Below are 18,901 nucleotides of genomic sequence, written 5' to 3' on the forward strand. Positions count from 1 at the left end.
GAAGGGAAGTAATAAAATAATAAAAATAAAACATAATAAAACAATTCTCACGACGTTTCGGCCACAACGCAAGCAGCCATCCTCAGGCGAAGAATGAAACACCCCAAGCTTGGAGCGTATATTTAAGCTGGGTTAGAGGGGGGGGAGGTGGGAAGAAGAGCGCCTAAACAAAATAATTTGCATATCAAGAGGAATTCAGCATATGGAAAATGCGTAGGAGGTGGGCGGGGGGGGTTCCAAATCAATACTATGCCCGTGCATTATGCAGGATTAGCAGCATCAAAGGGGGGGGGGGAAGGGGGGGAGCATTAACAAAGGAAAGGAATGTTAATAGTATGTAGCTGTAGTTACTAAACAACCACGTAAAAAACTACAGTATAAACTGCATGACAAACTAAAGTATAAACTACATAGCATCATCAGTAAACTTACTATACTCTACAATAAGCTGAGTTACTAACAGTAAGTAATACATGAAAAATTCTACGTTGTAAAAAATTATATAATATGCTTCCATCTAAACTTTATTCTCTTACATCACACGCGTCTATACCGTACTATATACTTCCATAGGCAAAACCAACATTAAATTACATACTGTATTGCTATAAACCACCCTATACCTTATACATTTTTAATATAACACTATGTATTATTCTACCCACCCTAATGTGTATCAAAATGGTTTATTACGTCCTTCCAGTGATTGCTAAGCCAGAATCCATCTTCTCGGTTAAAATTGTCTCTGTGTTTGTAAATGTGGATCGCCTCATGTACGAATCTCTCATGATAGCCAGATGGCTTGCAGAGAACCTCTGTCTTGGAGAAGTCAATGTCATGTGAGCCCACTGAGTTGTAACAGTGATCTGCCACGGCTGAGGTGTTTGTCCTACAGTGTTTCAGGTCAGCTTTATGTTCACGGATGCGGTCCGAGACATGTCGTTTGGTTTCCCCAATGTAACTGCTACCACAGAGGCAACTTAGTTTGTAGACACCAGGGTACTGTATGTCTGGAACCACATCTTTTACAGACGGTACCAGATCACGGATTTTATGTACTGTGTTGAATCGGACCTGGATCTTGTGTTTAATCAGGATTTTGGAGATCTTTTTTGTGACCCCAGCAATGTAGGGTAAGGTGATGGTCTTGAAAGGCTCCTCAACAGGATCCTTCTTGGTGGTTGGAGTGATGGCTTTGCGGATTGTGTAGTCGGAGTAACCATCCGCAAAGCCATCACTCCAACCACCAAGAAGGATCCTGTTGAGGAGCCTTTCAAGACCATCACCTTACCCTACATTGCTGGGGTCACAAAAAAGATCTCCAAAATCCTGATTAAACACAAGATCCAGGTCCGATTCAACACAGTACATAAAATCCGTGATCTGGTACCGTCTGTAAAAGATGTGGTTCCAGACATACAGTACCCTGGTGTCTACAAACTAAGTTGCCTCTGTGGTAGCAGTTACATTGGGGAAACCAAACGACATGTCTCGGACCGCATCCGTGAACATAAAGCTGACCTGAAACACTGTAGGACAAACACCTCAGCCGTGGCAGATCACTGTTACAACTCAGTGGGCTCACATGACATTGACTTCTCCAAGACAGAGGTTCTCTGCAAGCCATCTGGCTATCATGAGAGATTCGTACATGAGGCGATCCACATTTACAAACACAGAGACAATTTTAACCGAGAAGATGGATTCTGGCTTAGCAATCACTGGAAGGACGTAATAAACCATTTTGATACACATTAGGGTGGGTAGAATAATACATAGTGTTATATTAAAAATGTATAAGGTATAGGGTGGTTTATAGCAATACAGTATGTAATTTAATGTTGGTTTTGCCTATGGAAGTATATAGTACGGTATAGACGCGTGTGATGTAAGAGAATAAAGTTTAGATGGAAGCATATTATATAATTTTTTACAACGTAGAATTTTTCATGTATTACTTACTGTTAGTAACTCAGCTTATTGTAGAGTATAGTAAGTTTACTGATGATGCTATGTAGTTTATACTTTAGTTTGTCATGCAGTTTATACTGTAGTTTTTTACGTGGTTGTTTAGTAACTACAGCTACATACTATTAACATTCCTTTCCTTTGTTAATGCTCCCCCCCTTCCCCCCCCCCCTTTGATGCTGCTAATCCTGCATAATGCACGGGCATAGTATTGATTTGGAACCCCCCCCGCCCACCTCCTACGCATTTTCCATATGCTGAATTCCTCTTGATATGCAAATTATTTTGTTTAGGTGCTCTTCTTCCCACCTCCCCCCCCTCTAACCCAGCTTAAATATACGCTCCAAGCTTGGGGTGTTTCATTCTTCGCCTGAGGATGGCTGCTTGCGTTGTGGCCGAAACGTCGTGAGAATTGTTTTATTATGTTTTATTTTTATTATTTTATTACTTCCCTTCTACGTGACTTTACCGAAAGAACCAAGAAGATGAATCCCTGCAGTCACGAAAGCTTTAAATCGAAATGCAATAAATTAGTTTTATGGATCAGGCTGACTCGCATCCGGCTTGATCTATAAACCATTCTCTTGCAGTGGAGTTAAGAGTCCACATTGGGGGGGTCCAAGTGATGCACGGGCGACATCGTGGCACAGTGGTAACACTTATGCCTCACAGCAAGATTTGCCTGATTCCTGACTCGGGCACCTTTCTGCGTGGAGTTTGTATGTTCTTCCACAATGTTCTGCATGGATTTCCTCTGGGTTTTCTAATTTACTCCCATAGCTAAAAAAAACCAATGTAACTTGTATTGGCAATACATCCAAATGCTTAAACATGTCTTGAAAATTACTCCATTTTGGCGTATACACAGTAACATCGCTGCCTACTGTGAACACTTGGCAGGAACTTCCTGAAAACAGACTTCAGACTTAGTGAGCTTTTCCTGGGTAAACATGTATAATTTAGTTTTAAATACACGGTTAGGGAGAGGGATATCGCACTGCAGACCACATGACTCCATAGTCTACAGTCTGACTGCTGCATGATTAGTAAAATGTGTTTTTCGATATGTACAGGAGACCATTGAATATCGCAGGAGTTACGTTCTGAGAAAGTTCCACAAAAACCAAAATCGCGATTTTCAATACTAAAGGCTTTCTTAAATAATGGGGTTAGGTATATGGCAAGAAAATCTAGATACATCACAATTTAAATAAGTACTGTACTGTATGCCAAATAAACTAAACACTAAATCATGAAAAAATAAGAATAGGCTTTACCCTTTCTGGCAATAAAGCAGGTGTTATAATGTTTAAACAACAAATAAATATCTATTGCAAGGCATCAAATTTGCATTAACCACATATACTTGTGGCAAAACATGCAAACATGCTCTGATAATATATGCATCGTCTTTGAAAGACCTATATAAGAGAAAGCCTTCTTTATGGCCTTGTCTCACCAATGTTAGACTAGAGAAGGTATCAAAGTGTAATAAAGGACTCGATCCTGGGTCTGTCTCCGTTGTCCTTTATTTGGGTTCTTACACTTGTCCCACACGACCCTCGCTCAGAGTCTCCCCCGCTTGGCAGCTCGACCTCTGCCTTCGCTCCCGTAGCCTTTCGCGCTCCTGCAGCTCCGCTGCAGGTCCCCCTTGTGCAGCCCTCCGGCTGCTCTCACAGCAGCTCCACCGCTGCTCCCCGTTCCTCCGTGCTCGGTCACCGCTGGCTGGCGGTGCCGAGTCTTACCGTGTGTGGCGATCTCGCCACTCTCCAACGTTCGCCCTGCGTGGCCTCTGTGGCGATCTCGCCACTCTCTGTCTCTATCCCCAACTCTCTCTTCCACCCCGCTGGCTGGCGCCGTCATGAGCCCCTCAGCCACCAGGCTGAGGCACGGCGACCACCCAACATGGTCTCCACTCTTCACTCCCCCGACTGACCCAGATGTCTTCCTGTCTCCCCGCTATAACATCTCCCCCCACGTGACCCTGACTCCTCCCTCTCGGATCGTCACATCCGACCCGCCCATTTACGCCCGCATTACAAAAGTATTAAAAATAGCTCAGATTAAGCAGTTATATCTACAGGACTTTTTTGGCAAAAAGGGACGGGCAATGGTGTAGCAGTTAGCACACTGCGCTACACACCCGGCGATCCAAGTTCGATTCCTACTCACGGCCAACACCAGTGACGATTATATGAACCAGTCCTGGGCCTCCCCTAGGTCGACTCAGCCTCAATTGAGTACCTGGTGCGGTGTGTAAACATCGCCACTGAGGATACAAAGGCGTCACTGGTGTTGGCCGTGATCGGGAATTGAACTCGAATCGCTGTGTTTGTAGAGCAGCACACTAACCGCTACACTACTATTCCCCTCACACTCACTTCCACACACATAGGCTGACTCATTACATCTCGCGGAGGATCGCTCTGCTGAACAAAATAGTTCTGCAGTTCAGTTTGTAATTGCGAGTTCCTGTTTTAAGTTAATGTTAAAAAATCGTGGAAGCTGGTTCGTAAGTGCGGGTGTTCGTAAGTCAGGTATTCGTAAGTTGAGGACTATCTGTATATTTGTATGTGTGCATGTGTGTGCATATATCTGTGTGTATGTGTATGTATGCGATTAGCACAGTTGGCTATGTACAGTGTGAAAGAAGTTCAACATACATGCATGCATGTGGATGATCTGATGATCGCCCACTCTGAGGAGGAGTTGGAGGTGCTACTGCTGAACCTGGAGCATACTACAAAGTGATGGGGCCTTAACATCAGCCGCACAAAAACGAAGCACCTGCCTGGGTATTTTATGTTATCAAATGCTCCCCTCCATCAATCCCCATGAATGATGGTGCAGTTGTAGAGAGAGTGGAAAAGTTTTCGTTCTTGGGCAGTGTGCTTTTGACCAGCTCTGGTTTCGCAGCCGAGGTCTCACTCTGAATCAGTCGGGCGACATTATCTTTTCATCAGCTGCATAACGCTGTGTGGAAGCTGCCTGGCCTGTCGCTCCATGCAAAGCTATTTTGTGTTCTCTAAAGGAACATCTGTGCCAGTTAGAAACATTGAGGCTGGCCTGCCAACAATCCATCTCGGGTTCAACCAGGCTGGATTGTGTGAGGAGCTCACAAATCTTTTGAAAGATCTGGACATATTTCCATCAGTGAGCTCCTCCAGCAGGCAAAGCTGCGTTGGCTGGGTCATGTAGCCTGCATGCCCAGCCATCGTATGCCCAAACAGCTTATGTCTTGTCAGATAGAGGGGGATAATCGGGCACGACATAGGCTGTATAAGAGATGGACTGATGCGGTACAGAAGGATGTGGAGCTGAGTGGACTTGGGGATGACTGGTAGCAGCGGTGTCAAGATCGCCCTCTATAGAGGAGGCTCGTGAAGGACGCCACTGGGCAGTTGGAGACAGTCGCCCTCCAACAAAAACGGAGGGCAGAGGAGCGACGCTCACAATAACAAGCGGAGCACCGGGCGGATAAAATATAGCAAGTTGGCAAAGTAGCGGGCGCAGTCAGTCAACCCATGATCTCCTGTCAGCGAGCCTTCGACACTTCACATAGTCTCAGAGTGCACGTGGCCTGGCACAAGCGTCATGGTGATGTTACCGCCACTTTATGGCAATTGATGGCTGGTGATGTTGTTGCATCTGTGTTGTCCTTACTTGGGGTGTCGGATGGGCACCTCCAGCAACAGCTCAGGTGGCAGCACAAAGAGTTCGGGCTCCCCGTTCCCCTGCAGCACCATGGGCAGCACGTCGAAGCGTGTACGGGGGGGCTGCCAGCCCAGCTCCACACACAGCTGAAGGATAGCACAAATGCGTGCACACAGGATGGCACGGAGGCACAGTCACACAGGGACACGTGGACCAAGGAAATGGGGACATGAGGCATGGAGACAAAGGAACGACGGGATGCGGGGGTGCACAGGAATGGGAACATGAGGGCAGAGAAACACGGAGACACGAGGACATGGGAACACGGGGGCACAGTGACACAGTAACATATATACGACACGGGGAAACAGCCCCCCCCCGCACCCTCCCATGCCCCCACCTCTGTGAACTCCACGTAAGCCGGGTCCCCCAGGACAGAGCCATCGGGCTGCCTGTAGCCCGCGTAGCTGATCAGCTGCGAATTCCACACGCGGAAGTCGTGCTGCCCGTCCATGCGCTGCCGGAACACCGTGATGGCAGAGCTGGTGGTGAAGAGATGTGCTGTTAGCGAGCGCCTGTTAAGGTGTTAGGGTATCACGGCAAGCTTGAGAGAGGGCGGTGGTGTTGGTTCAGCACCACACACGCTTGACCACCTTTGTATTAAAACTATGGACCGTAAGAGGTGGTGGCGGCTTTGAATGTGACTGGTGACGATAAAAATGGAGCAAGAGTCATGATCTCGCAATGTGACTTACTTAATTTACATCAGTAAAAAAGGTAATGGTGTAGCCCTGCAATTTCCTTGTCACGCCAATGGTGGAAAGGTTCTCCAAAAGAGGGAGCTCTGGAGAACCCCTCTCGAGTATTTTAGGCCTACTCTTCCATGCTAGATAGACATTTGGAACATGACCTGCCGATTGACGAACTGTGGTGAACTCATTTATTCTGCCGCGGGGACAGAGGTGGTGGCAGTGGGGCTTTAATTTACTTTTCTGTTGCATCAACTGCCACACCAAGACATTGAACCAGCGACCACTGGATTGCAAACTCCAGTGTGCTCACCTTGACATCACGACAGCATCCCTTTAAATTAGTCATTCGTATTTAAGAGCAATGGACATTTAAAAGAATACACCATGTCAGGTCTCAGAAACGATTACACATTGAGGTGCTCACGGTGCTGTAAATAAGAACAATTAAAGATACTGTCTATTAACAAAAAAACACATTTGAATAGGATGTTAAATGTTTGATGGGAAAATGATATAATTATGAGATTAGAATTGCTCATTGAACGAATTTAATAATAGTGGGAGATGATTTGGATGCAAAGGTCAGATACAAATCGCCCGTCTTTGTGTGAGAGCGAATTAAATGATCATGGACATACATTTACATTCACTCTTTAATTTTTTGGAGGCATGGTGGCGCAGTGGTAACACTTGTGCCTTCCAGGAAACGAATCATTAGTTCAATCCATAATAGTTTTTTTGGGTTAGATCGCAAAAGCACAATACTATTATGGTTTGTAATCCCTCCTCCACCGAATACAGCCAAAAAAATGTAGTTGTAATGTGAACACGTAATTTTATTGTTTCAATACACCAGAATGTTAAAATATAATCCACACATTTAACAATTTACTGTAAAAAAATAACACATTTGAATAACATGTTGTTCGTACCTACTTATTAAATGTGTGGATTACTCTTCGTTATAGCATTGTACGATAATAATGGCGCTAATACAAATTTTACCAAATTAATATTGTTCCATGTGCGAGCTGGCAAACTGGATCCAGTGAAAATATGAGTAAGTTGATGAGCAGGCGAAGAGATAGGGAGTGGAGCAAGTGAACGTGTCAGCAAGTGAACATGTGAGCTGGTAAACAGGCAAACCGGTGAGCAAGTGAACAAGTGGGAAAATAAACAGATACGTTGGTAAGCAGGTGGATAGGTGAACAGGTAAAAGTGTGATCAAAAAGTGGTGAACAATCAAAAACTCACACAGGTAGTAGCTGCATGAAATGCTCACCGTATATTGCCCCGGTTAGTTGCATACTTGATGTGGTTGCAGATATAAGTGAACATGTCACTTGCCGTGTTGCAGTGTCTCGCGTCAAACAGCTGCCGGCACAGCGAGAATTTGTATGAGTTCAAGATGCTGAAACATTGACAGAGGGGTCACGGTGTGGTGGTGGCAGCTGTCACTGGAGTACACATACAAGTTAGAGTTAAGGTTAATCCACTGCTGGATGAGGGCCTACCCACGCTGTGCAGACTGTGCGGGTTAGTTTGACTATACACTGGCCAGTGCAGCTTATAGCTGGGAAGCCACCGATAAAAGTCCTGCTATACATAGTGGTCACCAGCACAAGTAATGTCCAGGCTGTACCTGCTTAGCTTCCAAGATCTGACGAGATCGGCACGTTCAGGGAGAGTTGGTCACAGCCGTTATCCTGGTATTATCAATTAAATTGTGAATATGAAAAATCCTCCATAACCTGTAATTAATTTAATCCGTTTATTCATTCATTAACTCATACATTTGTAATTGCACTGTCGGTTATTCTCAATTACTTTGAAAATTATTTTATTTTTGTCCATTTTGAGTGACTGAGTCAACCAGGACAAATTCAGATAAATAGCAAAGCCTAACCTGTGCCACACTAAATGACACACTTTGCGGCCACGTGGAGTGAAGTATGTTCTCTGGAAGGTCACGAGACAGACCCAGGTGTCATGGTTTAAATGACTGAGATGACTGCTAGATGCCACCACCTGTGGTTCCCAGTGTTAACTTACTGTGATAACAAACACAAAGATCCCCTTATAGTCTGTTCAGTTCTTGGGACAAGCACTGTTAGCAAGCACATATGAATACCAGTATAGCACACAATATGGTGGTGTGGCCAGGACCAGGCCTGGCCGCCTTTGTTTCCCCAGTGCTGATGTTTACATATCCACCTAGATACTCATTTAAGGCTGAGTCAACCTATGAGAGGCCAGGACTAGTTCAGATATTCACCACTGGTGTTGGTTGTGTGCGGGAATCAAACTCAAGTAGGCAGGTTCATAGTGCAGCATGTTAACCACGCTATCTATGGTGCCACCACTCGACCCATGGTACACAAAAATCCCCCATACAGCCTTTAATAGAATCTTAATTTTGGAGCTTTCGTGACTGCAGGAATTATTCTTTGGTTCTTTCGGTAAAGTCACGTATAAAGATAAAATAATAATATTATTTAATTTATTATTTTATCTTTATACGTGACTTTACCGAAAGAACCAAAGAAGCCTTTAATAGACTTTTGGGGAACGTGCAGTTAGCGGGCACCTATAAAGGCCGGCACGGCAAATGGCGGGATGGTGTGGTCAGGACCACGCCTGGTCACCTTTGTCTCCCTGATGATGTTGAAGTCAGGAAGACCCACCATTGGTTCGGGAATCAAACTCGGGTCACCGGTTTCGTAGCGCAGTGAGATAACCACAACACTGCCGCTTTCTCACAATCACCTGCCATTCCCTTGCATTCACTCTCTCATTCTCACAGTCACCTGCAGTTTGGACCACTGGATGCGGCCGATGCACCTGGCTGCGTTGCGCCACGCGGTCTTGGCCCCGTAGATGAGCTCAGTGTCTGTGAGAGAATAGGTACCACTCTCCTCCACCGCTCGTGCCACCTCCATCAGTCGCTCCGTGTGTGCATCGGAGTCCTGCCTGCGCAGGGAACATGGCACCCGGGAGAAAACCACGACTCTTGTGGGGTTCGACATCCAGAGCTGAGGAATACCCTTGTTCAGACACAGTGGGCAAAGCTCGCAGGTGAATGAATACATAAATGAATGAAAGCGTGGGCATGCGTACGATGAGTGTGTGCACAAACGAGTTACAATATGAGTGAATGAGTGCGTGAGTGGGGTAGGAGTGAAATCAATGAATAAATAAATGAGTAAACAAGTAATTGCTGACAGACCGTTTGATGGAGGAGTAGTATTGAGTGATGAATTTCTGCGCCTCCTCCAGTAGCTCCGCGCGTGGTTTGGGGGAGGCCCTGCTGGGGCACGCAAGCTCCTCGGGGGACATGATGGAGCCTTTGCATATTCCTCCCATGCAGCTGACGGGCTGTGGGGGTGAAGATGGTGATCAGGGCGGAACGGAGCTGTACCGGCTGTGCAGGGTGTGCAGGGTATGCAGGGTGTGCAGGGTGTGAATGTATGTTAAACTTCTTTTGCACCGTACGCCGCCAACCGTGGTAATGCGAGGTGCGGGGGAAGGAAAACAAACTAAACACAAAAAGCAGTTCTAAAAAAAATAGTTTTCAATCTATATGATTTTAAATTGAATAGCTCCCAATTGCTGCCTTATATGTGTGCAGGATGTGAAGGGTGTCTGGGGTGTGCAGAGTGTGTAGGGTTTTCGAGGTATGCAGGGTGTCTGGAGTGTGTGAGATGTGCAGGGTGTGCAGGATGTGCAGTGTGTGCAGTGACTGCAGTGTGTGCAGGGTGTGTAGGGAACCTTATTCCCTTGCAGGTGCAGGGTATCTCGGAACTCGTGTCCCGTCTCTATATTTCGCAGATTCACGAAGCGCGCCCTGCGGGACACGGCACTGTGAGGGCACAAGCTGGGCGCCACTCCCTGCACACACACAGATATACACACATAATATACACTGGCGAGCGTGGAGAGGTATTACCAAATAACACCTACAATCAGCACAGCATGGGACGGTTCTCATCCAGCAGTGGATTAATAATAATCATGCCGTTTTTAACGAGCACAATAATTTACAGACATAATTGACTGTGACTGAGGCCCGAAGCCAAGCTCAGTTTCACTTGAAAGCTAGGCGAAAGAGGTGGGCCTTTTAAGTGTCTCATAAAAGTGTAATAAAGCTCTTTGAGACGACTTCTGGAATCCGTCTTTTATTCACTTTAGGTTACAGTTACTTCACGCTGCTGATAGGCAACGTGAAGGGAACAGATAGACCGAGAGAGACGCACTGCCACGTGGCAGCTCAGAGCCCCGCTCCCGCGTGGCCCCTTCCTCCGTTTGTTCCCGTTCTGACCACGTGTCGTTCCTCTCTACCCCTATTTAATACCCGGGTCACGTGGTACGCTTCAGCCAATCCTCGTTAGCCTGCATCGAATCTTCCAGGCTCCCTCGTCAGCTCCCGGGACCACGCCCCTGACTCATCTCCCCATTAGCTGAGGCCAAAGCCAGCAGAACCAATCTCCATAGCTGTCACCTCTCCATCACGTCAGGGCCATGCCCCAAGGCTTCCCCCCCATTGGCTGTAAACCAGGACCGGCAGAGCCAATCACCATGACGAGTTGTGATACGTCAGTGAGCCGGATATAGCCTCATATTACATCACCCCCCCCCCCCCCCCCGGTGTAAAAAGTCAGCCATCTCGGCTGGGAAAAGGGTGACAAGCCGAATCCAATTTAGATAATTATTAGGGCGTTTGAGACGCATTGACAAGGTAAGGGGGGGGAATAGGCGTCTACGCGTCAAGGAATTCAACCATTAACAACAGACATACATTAGGGCGCCCCTGTAGCGCAGTAACAACAGGGTAACAGACCGCAAGGCAATCATTACTAACGAAACGGAATAAATTTCGACCACGTACGCGACACAGGGCCCTCTTCGTTCATGGTCGCCTCGCTGCCCGATCTGCAGGAGGTGGTTGCCGTGGAGAAGAAAAAGAAGAATGTTCGGTTTCGGTCGTATCTGGGATAGGTCCCGTTGGAGGAGAGACGTCGGGGGTCTCGTTGTCCCTCAAAACCTGTTCATCTGCCGGGTGTCCGATTTGTGCCGACTCGGCCGAGGGTGTCGTGGATCCGCGCCCGGTGGAGGAGATGGAAGTCGACTCGACGGAAGCGGAGAAGGCAGAGGTCGGCAGCGGCAATCGCGGGCGAAATGGCCCCGTCGGCCACACTTGAAGCACGTGGCCGTCGTCGCCCGGCGGTGGCTTGTCCCGGGCCCTGCACGTGGTCGACCCGTATCATCCCGCTGGTCACGCAGCCGGCGTCTCGGGACCCAGCGCGGAACAGCAGCCACCACCTCGTCGTCGCCGGAGTCATCGGAGCAGTGGACGACCCGCCGTGGAGACCACCCCAATGGTGGACCGTCTATTTGGGGGTTCCCCGTCCATGCCGCCATCTGATCCCAGTGCTTCAGATTGAACTTAGCGTCCAAGCAGCGCGCCACCCATCACGACGTGAGCGGTTCATGGCCGCATACCGGCAGCGAGATGTTCAGTTCATGAGATAGCTCAAGCATTCGGGAAAGGATGAGAGGATCCAGGAGATCAGCCGTCGAGTCGGGGTAGGCGGCCATGGCCAACGCTAACAGCGCCCCCCGGTAGGCCAAGGGCGATTCCTCTGATCCTCGACGACGTGACATAAATTTTCTGGTAGCCACCGTCGGCGGGTCGTAAAACTCCGCCATCTCTGTGAAAGCATCACGAAGTGTCTTCTTCTTGGTCGCCGGGATGGATCAGAAGACCGCCAGGGAGACATCATCCAGCAGCGTGGGCAGCGCCTCCAGTGCCTCCGTCCATCAAACGGATCTAAAGGCCGACTCGAAGCGCCACGTGAAGGCACTCCAATCGCCCCCGGCGATAAATTCCTTAATTTGAGGAAGACGATGTCCGCGGTGAATGGCCGACGCCTCGAGTGTCTCTATTCCCGCTTCCCGCGTTCTTCGTGTCTCCGTCAAAATGGTGTCCGGCGGCCGCATGGCGACAGCCCCGTCCAAGATGGCGTCCGGGGGCTCCATCACAGCCGCCCCGTCCAAGATGAAAGCCTCTCCCCGCGCGGCAGGAGCAAAGGCGGACGTCGATTCCCGCTGAAAATCTTGGTCCTCGGCACTCGGCTGAAACCCCGGCGGCCGACCCAGAGCCGTTGAGGATGCGACCGCCGTCACCAGACTCAGCAAAATCGCGTGGAGTGACTCGATCTGCTCCGCCATTAGCCGCCATCCTTCGTCCGCATTTGAGGCCGTCGCTTCTGCAGCCTGTCGGCGATGAGCGGCGCCGAGGAGAGCAGCAGCCGGAGGCAGAGGAGCCGTAGCTCCCAGCAGTTCGTCCTCGTCCGTCTCAACTTCTTCCTCCGACGGAGGGTCCGGTGGGTTCTTCTTTCTGAGGTGCTTGGACATCTTGAAAGATCGTCCAAACGGTCCCAGAAGAGACTTCTGACACCAATGTAATAAAGCTCTTTGAGACGACTTCTGGAATCCGTCTTTTATTCACTTTAGGTTACAGTTACTTTACGCTGCTGATAGGCAATGTGAAGGGAACAGATAGACCGAGAGAGACGCACTGCCACGTGGCAGCTCGGAGCCCCGCTCCCACGTGGCCCCTCCCTCCGTTTGTTCCCGTTCTGACCACGTGTCGTTCCTCTCTACCCCTATTTAATACCCGGGTCACGTGGTACGCTTCAGCCAATCCTTGTTAGCCTGCATCGAATCTTCCAGGCTCCCTCGTCAGCTCCCGGGACCACGCCCCTGACCCCATTGGCTGAGGCCAAAGCCAGCAGAACCAATCTCCATAGCTGTCACCTCTCCATCACGTCAGGGCCATGCCCCCAGGCTTCCCCCCCATTGGCTGTAAACCAGCACCGGCAGAGCCAATCACCATGACGAGTTGTGATACGTCAGTGAGCCGGATATAGCCTCATATTACAAAAGTATGTGCAGATTGAATGTTGTGATTGTAAAGCAAGATGATAGCATTCCAGTTGGTGAGGGTTGCCATGTAGAAACGATGTCCGGCAGTTGACGGTCGTTGTCCTCGGTGTAGAAAGGAAGGAGGTTGTGATTTGTGGGAGGAGAGTTCTACCGTGAACTGCAGTGCAGCATGACAGGAGCGAAGAGTGATCAGGTGGACTACTGAAAGCAAGGGAGCCGTTGACCCTGCTGGCGATGGGAAGCCAGTGGAGGGAGCAGAGGGAGTCGAGGGAATCCAGCCGAGGATGATGGACACCAAGGAGGACGCAGGCGAGATTGTTTTGCAACCATTGGGAGTTTCTTGAGGGTACTCGATGACGGAATTGGAGTAATCGTGGCAAGGCCCAATTACACTGTAGACGAGGGTGTAGGTGATTTCAGTGGTAATGAGTGGACGTTGATGACATTGTTGGAGTGCGACTGCCTCCAACAGCACAGTAGTGTCCTTCACGAGCCTCCCCCACAGAGCCCATCTCTTCTCTAGCCCATCCTGCGCCTATTTAGCCCCCTCTATTCGGCCAAACTAAAATGCTTAAATATGCAGTGGCTGGGCATGCAGGCTACATCACCTAGCCAACTCAATCTTGTCTGACGAGTGAGCTTAACGATGGGACTGTGTCCAGATCTTTTAAGGTTCTGTGAGCTCTTCATACAATCCAACCTGTAAAACCCAGGATAAGTCAGACCAGCCTGAATGTTTCAAACTGGTGTAGATGTTCAATTAGAGGGATCCACATTTCACAAGCATAGAGAAGAGAGGGCATAACTGTGGCCAAGAAGACCCAAAGCTTCGTGAGGAGCAACAGGCCAGGTAGCTTCCACACAGCATTATCCATCTGATGAAATAATAATGGATCTCGACTCAAGAGTCAGACCTCTGCTACCAGACCAGAGCTGGTCATAATCACACTACCCACCGGTGCACACACACCCACTCTCTTCTCATGTACATACTCAAAGATACACAAAAACTCAAACGTAACAAGACAAACATCCCTGTATTACCTGTGTAGTAAGTACTCGGGAGGCTTGACGACGGGATCGGAGGCACACTTATTTATTAACACAACTTGTATACAGTTAGCGAGTATACACAGGACCTAAGGGGTAACGTCCCCTTACTCGGCTAACAGGGAGACACAACATCTAAGCCCCGCTAACCTAAGCCCAAGTCCTCCACTAGGGAGCTAAGGGAGGCTACCTGTCCCAGCCCTGGTCAAGCTGGGATCCGGCCCCCTGAGTCCCCAGACCTGCTCGTCAGTCTGGGTTCTCGGGGCCACGCCACCGGCTTGCCCTGGTCAGCCCTTACAAGGACAGCGAGCCAGGGAAGCTCCGGGGCCTATTCTAGCTGGTCTTCCGTCTTCGCTGGTTAAAGCTGATACTCGACCTCGAGCCCTCCGGCTCACCACCTTTTATAGTACTCGGCCCCCCGGGAGGGGCCCGTGGGGGATGCAGGTGCGGACGTCGGTGCGAGCACCTCCTATGTGTACGGCCCTAACCACGCCCCTTGTGTTTGTTGGCCATCCGCTCCCATACACAATTACACCTCTACATCTGCATAGACTGTTGGGACAAGTGCTGATAGTGAGCAATTATGAAGGGAATCTAACTCCGGTTAATGGGTTTGTAGCATAGTGCGTGAATTAACATGCCACTGCTCCCCAAAAAGACATGCATACAATGAATTTATAGTCACTTGCAAGCCGGAGGCATCAACAATGATAATTAAGGAAAGTATAATTTTAAAAAAGAATACAAAATTCGCCGTGTGTTAATCTGCCTATAACCTATGAACTTTAGTTAATGGAGGTTTGCATACTTTATCATTATGGTTGTTTACCCAGGAAACCCTCACTGAGTCTCGATTCTTGCAGAAGTGACCGATGTTGCAATGCGTATCCAAATTGTACATCTTCAGCATTGGGATGTTTAGCCAAAACTAGTTCAAAAGTACTTTTTTTTACCAATGGATAAAAACCGGAGGAGCCAGAGAAAACCTATGTAGAACTGGAGGATAACATGAAGCTCCACACAGCAAAAATCTCCCGAGTCTGAAATCGAATCCAGGCGCTTCTTTCTGTGGGGCACAAATGTTAATCTGCACCAACCTGCTGCTCCCAGGCTATATGAGAGTCGTCGTCTGTCTGGAGTCCCGGGTGGTGGGGATAGGGGTTACCTGCGAGGGTCGTGAGCTCTTAGTCTCCATCGTCTTCCCTTGGCTGAGTGGACACAGAGAGAGGGGACATGAGGGAGTAAAAATATAGCACACGTATAGACCACACTAAACGTACAGAGACAAAGATCTCCCGTATAGCCAAGTTTAACAGGTTGTCGGGACAAGTACTGTCAGTGAGCGCTTACAAAGGCCGATATGGCACACGATGGGGTGGGTGGCCAGAACCACGCCTGGCCGCCTTTGTCTCCCTTATGGCAACGTTTAAACACCGCACCAGGTACTCATGTGAAGCTGAGTCGACCTAGGGGAGACCGAGGATCAGTTCAGATGATCGTCACGGGTGTTGGCCGTGAGCAGAAATCGAAAGCCGGGTTTGTAGCGCAGCGTAGCGTTAACCGCTACACTACACAACACTAAACCAAATCTAGAACTAAACCAGGGGTCGGAAAACGGCAGCTCCAGAGCCGCATGCGGCTCTTTAAGGACTGCTTCATGACGTTATTTATTAAGGACTATCTCATATTCACATTAGTTTTTTTTACTAATTCGAAAACAATGGCTCCTCTTGTTCTTTTTGGTTGCCGACCCCTGCACTAAACATAATTCACCCCACACACCACATTCGATATACCATACAGATACGATACAGCAGTTCGGATACATTACGCCAGCATTACACACCACAGTAAAACTACACAAATCAGATACATTACACCATTACTACTATAATGAGCCAAGAATGCCTGTTTGTGTGTAAAGCGCGTGACGTCACTCCACATGCCGCAACCCCCCCCCACCTCATTAATATTCATGAGCGGGTGGATTTTTACACTCACGCAGAAGGTCGAGTGGAAATATATTTTTTCGCAAATTCGCTTTAAGTTGGACGTTTCTTTATTGAAAGTAAATCTAATAAATAATTCTACGCAGCAACAAAGTGGATTTTGTGTCTTTATTTATTTATTCAACACTTGAGACAAAAGTTAAGTCTAATTTATGCTTCTACATTATGGTAAAATAAACATTTATTGGTGATTTTGCAGATATTGTATCTTATTCCAATTTATTTCAACCCCAGCGACCGAAAGCAGAAGAGAATAAAGTATCAGAGCAGTGAATTTGAATAAATTGAAGGTCAGTTATATACAGTGCTACAGTGACATGAAGTGAGGTGTTTTATGACGTAGTTTTGTGCAAGAATCACTGCCATTAATACAGTACTCCAGTGAAATGCAGTCAAGTGTTTGATGACATGTGGTGCCACAGCAACGGAGCAACTCCGCCGGTGCTGCTATCCCCTCGCACCCCTCCACACGAACGCACGCACACCCCCACTAAACACACACATGCACCCACGTAGGGTCTCGTGGGGGGTCACCTGGTACCATGGGTTTTTACCCGAGGGGCCCTAGCGGGGATGTCCCACGGTTTCCCAGTGCCAGGAGATTGGCTGACCCCCCCCCCCAAGCCAAATTGCATTGCGGCCCCCGTGAATTGGCTTAAAGTTGTATGGGCACGACGAAGCTCAGCGAGCGAACCGCAATGAGAACACTCACAGCACAGAGAGATAGGGCCTCGGGGGCAAACACCCAGCAAGCAGCGCATAAGAGGAGGTGGGAGGGAAATTCCTGGACTGACTGACGCTATGGACCCGGGACGACCGCCCCGATCAAACCGATTGATTCCGGGGTGGGGAGGACTGGCGCGTAGACAATGGATCAAGGCGTAATGGAAAGCGACGCTCCAAGTAGGGGCGGGGCATCGGTTGAAAATCAATAAGTAGGCGCCCGACTGGCCGCGCAGGATAACACCACATGACCCTGGATTTTTGGATTCCGAGGGCATGAGAGGGAGGGAAAAAAACGTTGGGCAGTTCTCCTCCAGCCGTTCAGCTACCCGGTCGGACTCCCAGCCGCGCGAAGCGTCCGAGGGACGCTGGCGAGTGCTGCTACGACTGAACCCCAGACAGAGACCTCTCGTACCCTCGTCCCTCCGATTCCCACCGCGAAGTGAGAAGTAGAGTAAGAGTCCACCCAGGGATTGAATAGGAATAGGCTGGGCGCTGCTCGCTGAGAATTTTGCTCCGGGCCAATGCAGGGTTTTTTTATCGACGCGCCATTAATAAACTTGAGCACAGAGCACCGACGCCACGTGATTTCTGTGTGTGTGGGGAGAGCGTAGTTGTGAGTATGTGCGTGCGTGTCAAGCGCCCATGTATTCCATCATAAACGGTCGCTGACACTCGTGTGCGTGTTTACACAGCGCGTTTTACGCAGTGTGTTTACATAGCGACGATCGCATTAACGGTGGGGCGTGCGTATATTATCAGCAATACGGCCGTCGTTGTGCCCGAGTGCTTATGCCCGCGTGCGTGTTTGTACAGCGGATTAAGGCTGACCCAACAGGAGGGGGGCATGTGCATATTCATACGGCTATTTTTATTTTTAGCACAAGCCGTGGTGAGCGAAGGTGCGCCTACGCAGGCACACGCGAGCACGCAGCCACCTCTGCATTAGTGGTGGTGTACGTGGGATAACTCCGGACGGTGGTGAGCCAGCCACTTAGCCATGTCCCTCAGAGAGGACACTGGTGCGGGGGGGGGGCGATCATCCCATCGGCGGCAGCCCGGCGAGAAGTGGCCGAGGAGGAGGGGGGAGAGGAGAAGGGGGGCGTCAGCCCCCACACATACTTTTGTGCCATTAAATTTACACAAGATACAATTATACTCTGCTCAATTTTTTCGTAAATATTACAGCTTCCGTCCTAGGTCGGGCAAACAAGCTAGTATCAGATAAACACAGATACACCACCACAGGACACATCGCAAACATGCCACACCAGGCATATACATCAAGCACTGCGGGTGACTGGAAGGGAGAGATAAACTCACATCCTCCCGTGATATTTTATACCCTCTTCCTCGCTCCACCTCTTCTCCTCTTATCAGTATCACCCCATTTCTCCCCGGTCCCCGATGGTCGGTCCCCTTATCGCCGTATGTCACCGCACATCACATTATGTCATCGCCACATCACCTTATGTCACCGGCACATCATACCCACGCTCCCCTTGCCCCGACAACTCCCGCCCGTTATCCAAAAGCAAAAATGTATCCTCCTCACCCTCCTCTGTTTCCCCGCTCCCCTCAGCCGGGAGCCCTTTTGGGTCACTACAATCGTTACCTGAGAATTGAGTTCATCGGCCTGTAGGCTTTACAGACCTAAATAATCCAGCAACCTAAGTATCATTAGCAAAGATGGGAAGGTGAATTATTCCGCCCTAGTACAGTATTTATTGTATTACTTGATTGTTCATGGTGTTTGTATTAATACAAGCGTAAATGTATAGCAAACCATTTCCTCTCGCA

The 18,901-nt window shown here is 48.9% G+C and overlaps 1 protein-coding gene and 1 long non-coding RNA gene across 2 annotated transcripts in view; one reads left to right on the forward strand and one right to left on the reverse strand.

Moving 5' to 3' along the window:
• LOC144945188 (nitric oxide synthase 1-like) overlaps positions 1-18,901 on the reverse strand; it is a 93,871-nt gene that overhangs the window by 46,423 nt on the left and 28,547 nt on the right. Inside the window, exons 2-8 of the mRNA XM_078873478.1 lie at positions 15,535-15,577; positions 10,143-10,262; positions 9,601-9,749; positions 9,182-9,344; positions 7,657-7,748; positions 6,023-6,164; positions 5,632-5,768 (exon numbers count right to left, since the gene is read on the reverse strand). Of these exons, the coding sequence (XP_078729604.1) occupies positions 5,632-5,768; positions 6,023-6,164; positions 7,657-7,748; positions 9,182-9,344; positions 9,601-9,749; positions 10,143-10,262; positions 15,535-15,577 (846 nt within the window). The remainder of the gene's footprint in view (positions 1-5,631; positions 5,769-6,022; positions 6,165-7,656; positions 7,749-9,181; positions 9,345-9,600; positions 9,750-10,142; positions 10,263-15,534; positions 15,578-18,901) is intronic.
• LOC144945189 (uncharacterized) overlaps positions 1-18,901 on the forward strand; it is a 39,522-nt gene that overhangs the window by 11,091 nt on the left and 9,530 nt on the right. The window lies entirely within an intron of this gene.

The sequence above is a fragment of the Lampetra fluviatilis genome, chromosome 37 (assembly GCF_964198595.1).
Source record: "Lampetra fluviatilis chromosome 37, kcLamFluv1.1, whole genome shotgun sequence".
Taxonomy (NCBI): Eukaryota; Metazoa; Chordata; class Hyperoartia; order Petromyzontiformes; family Petromyzontidae; genus Lampetra; species Lampetra fluviatilis.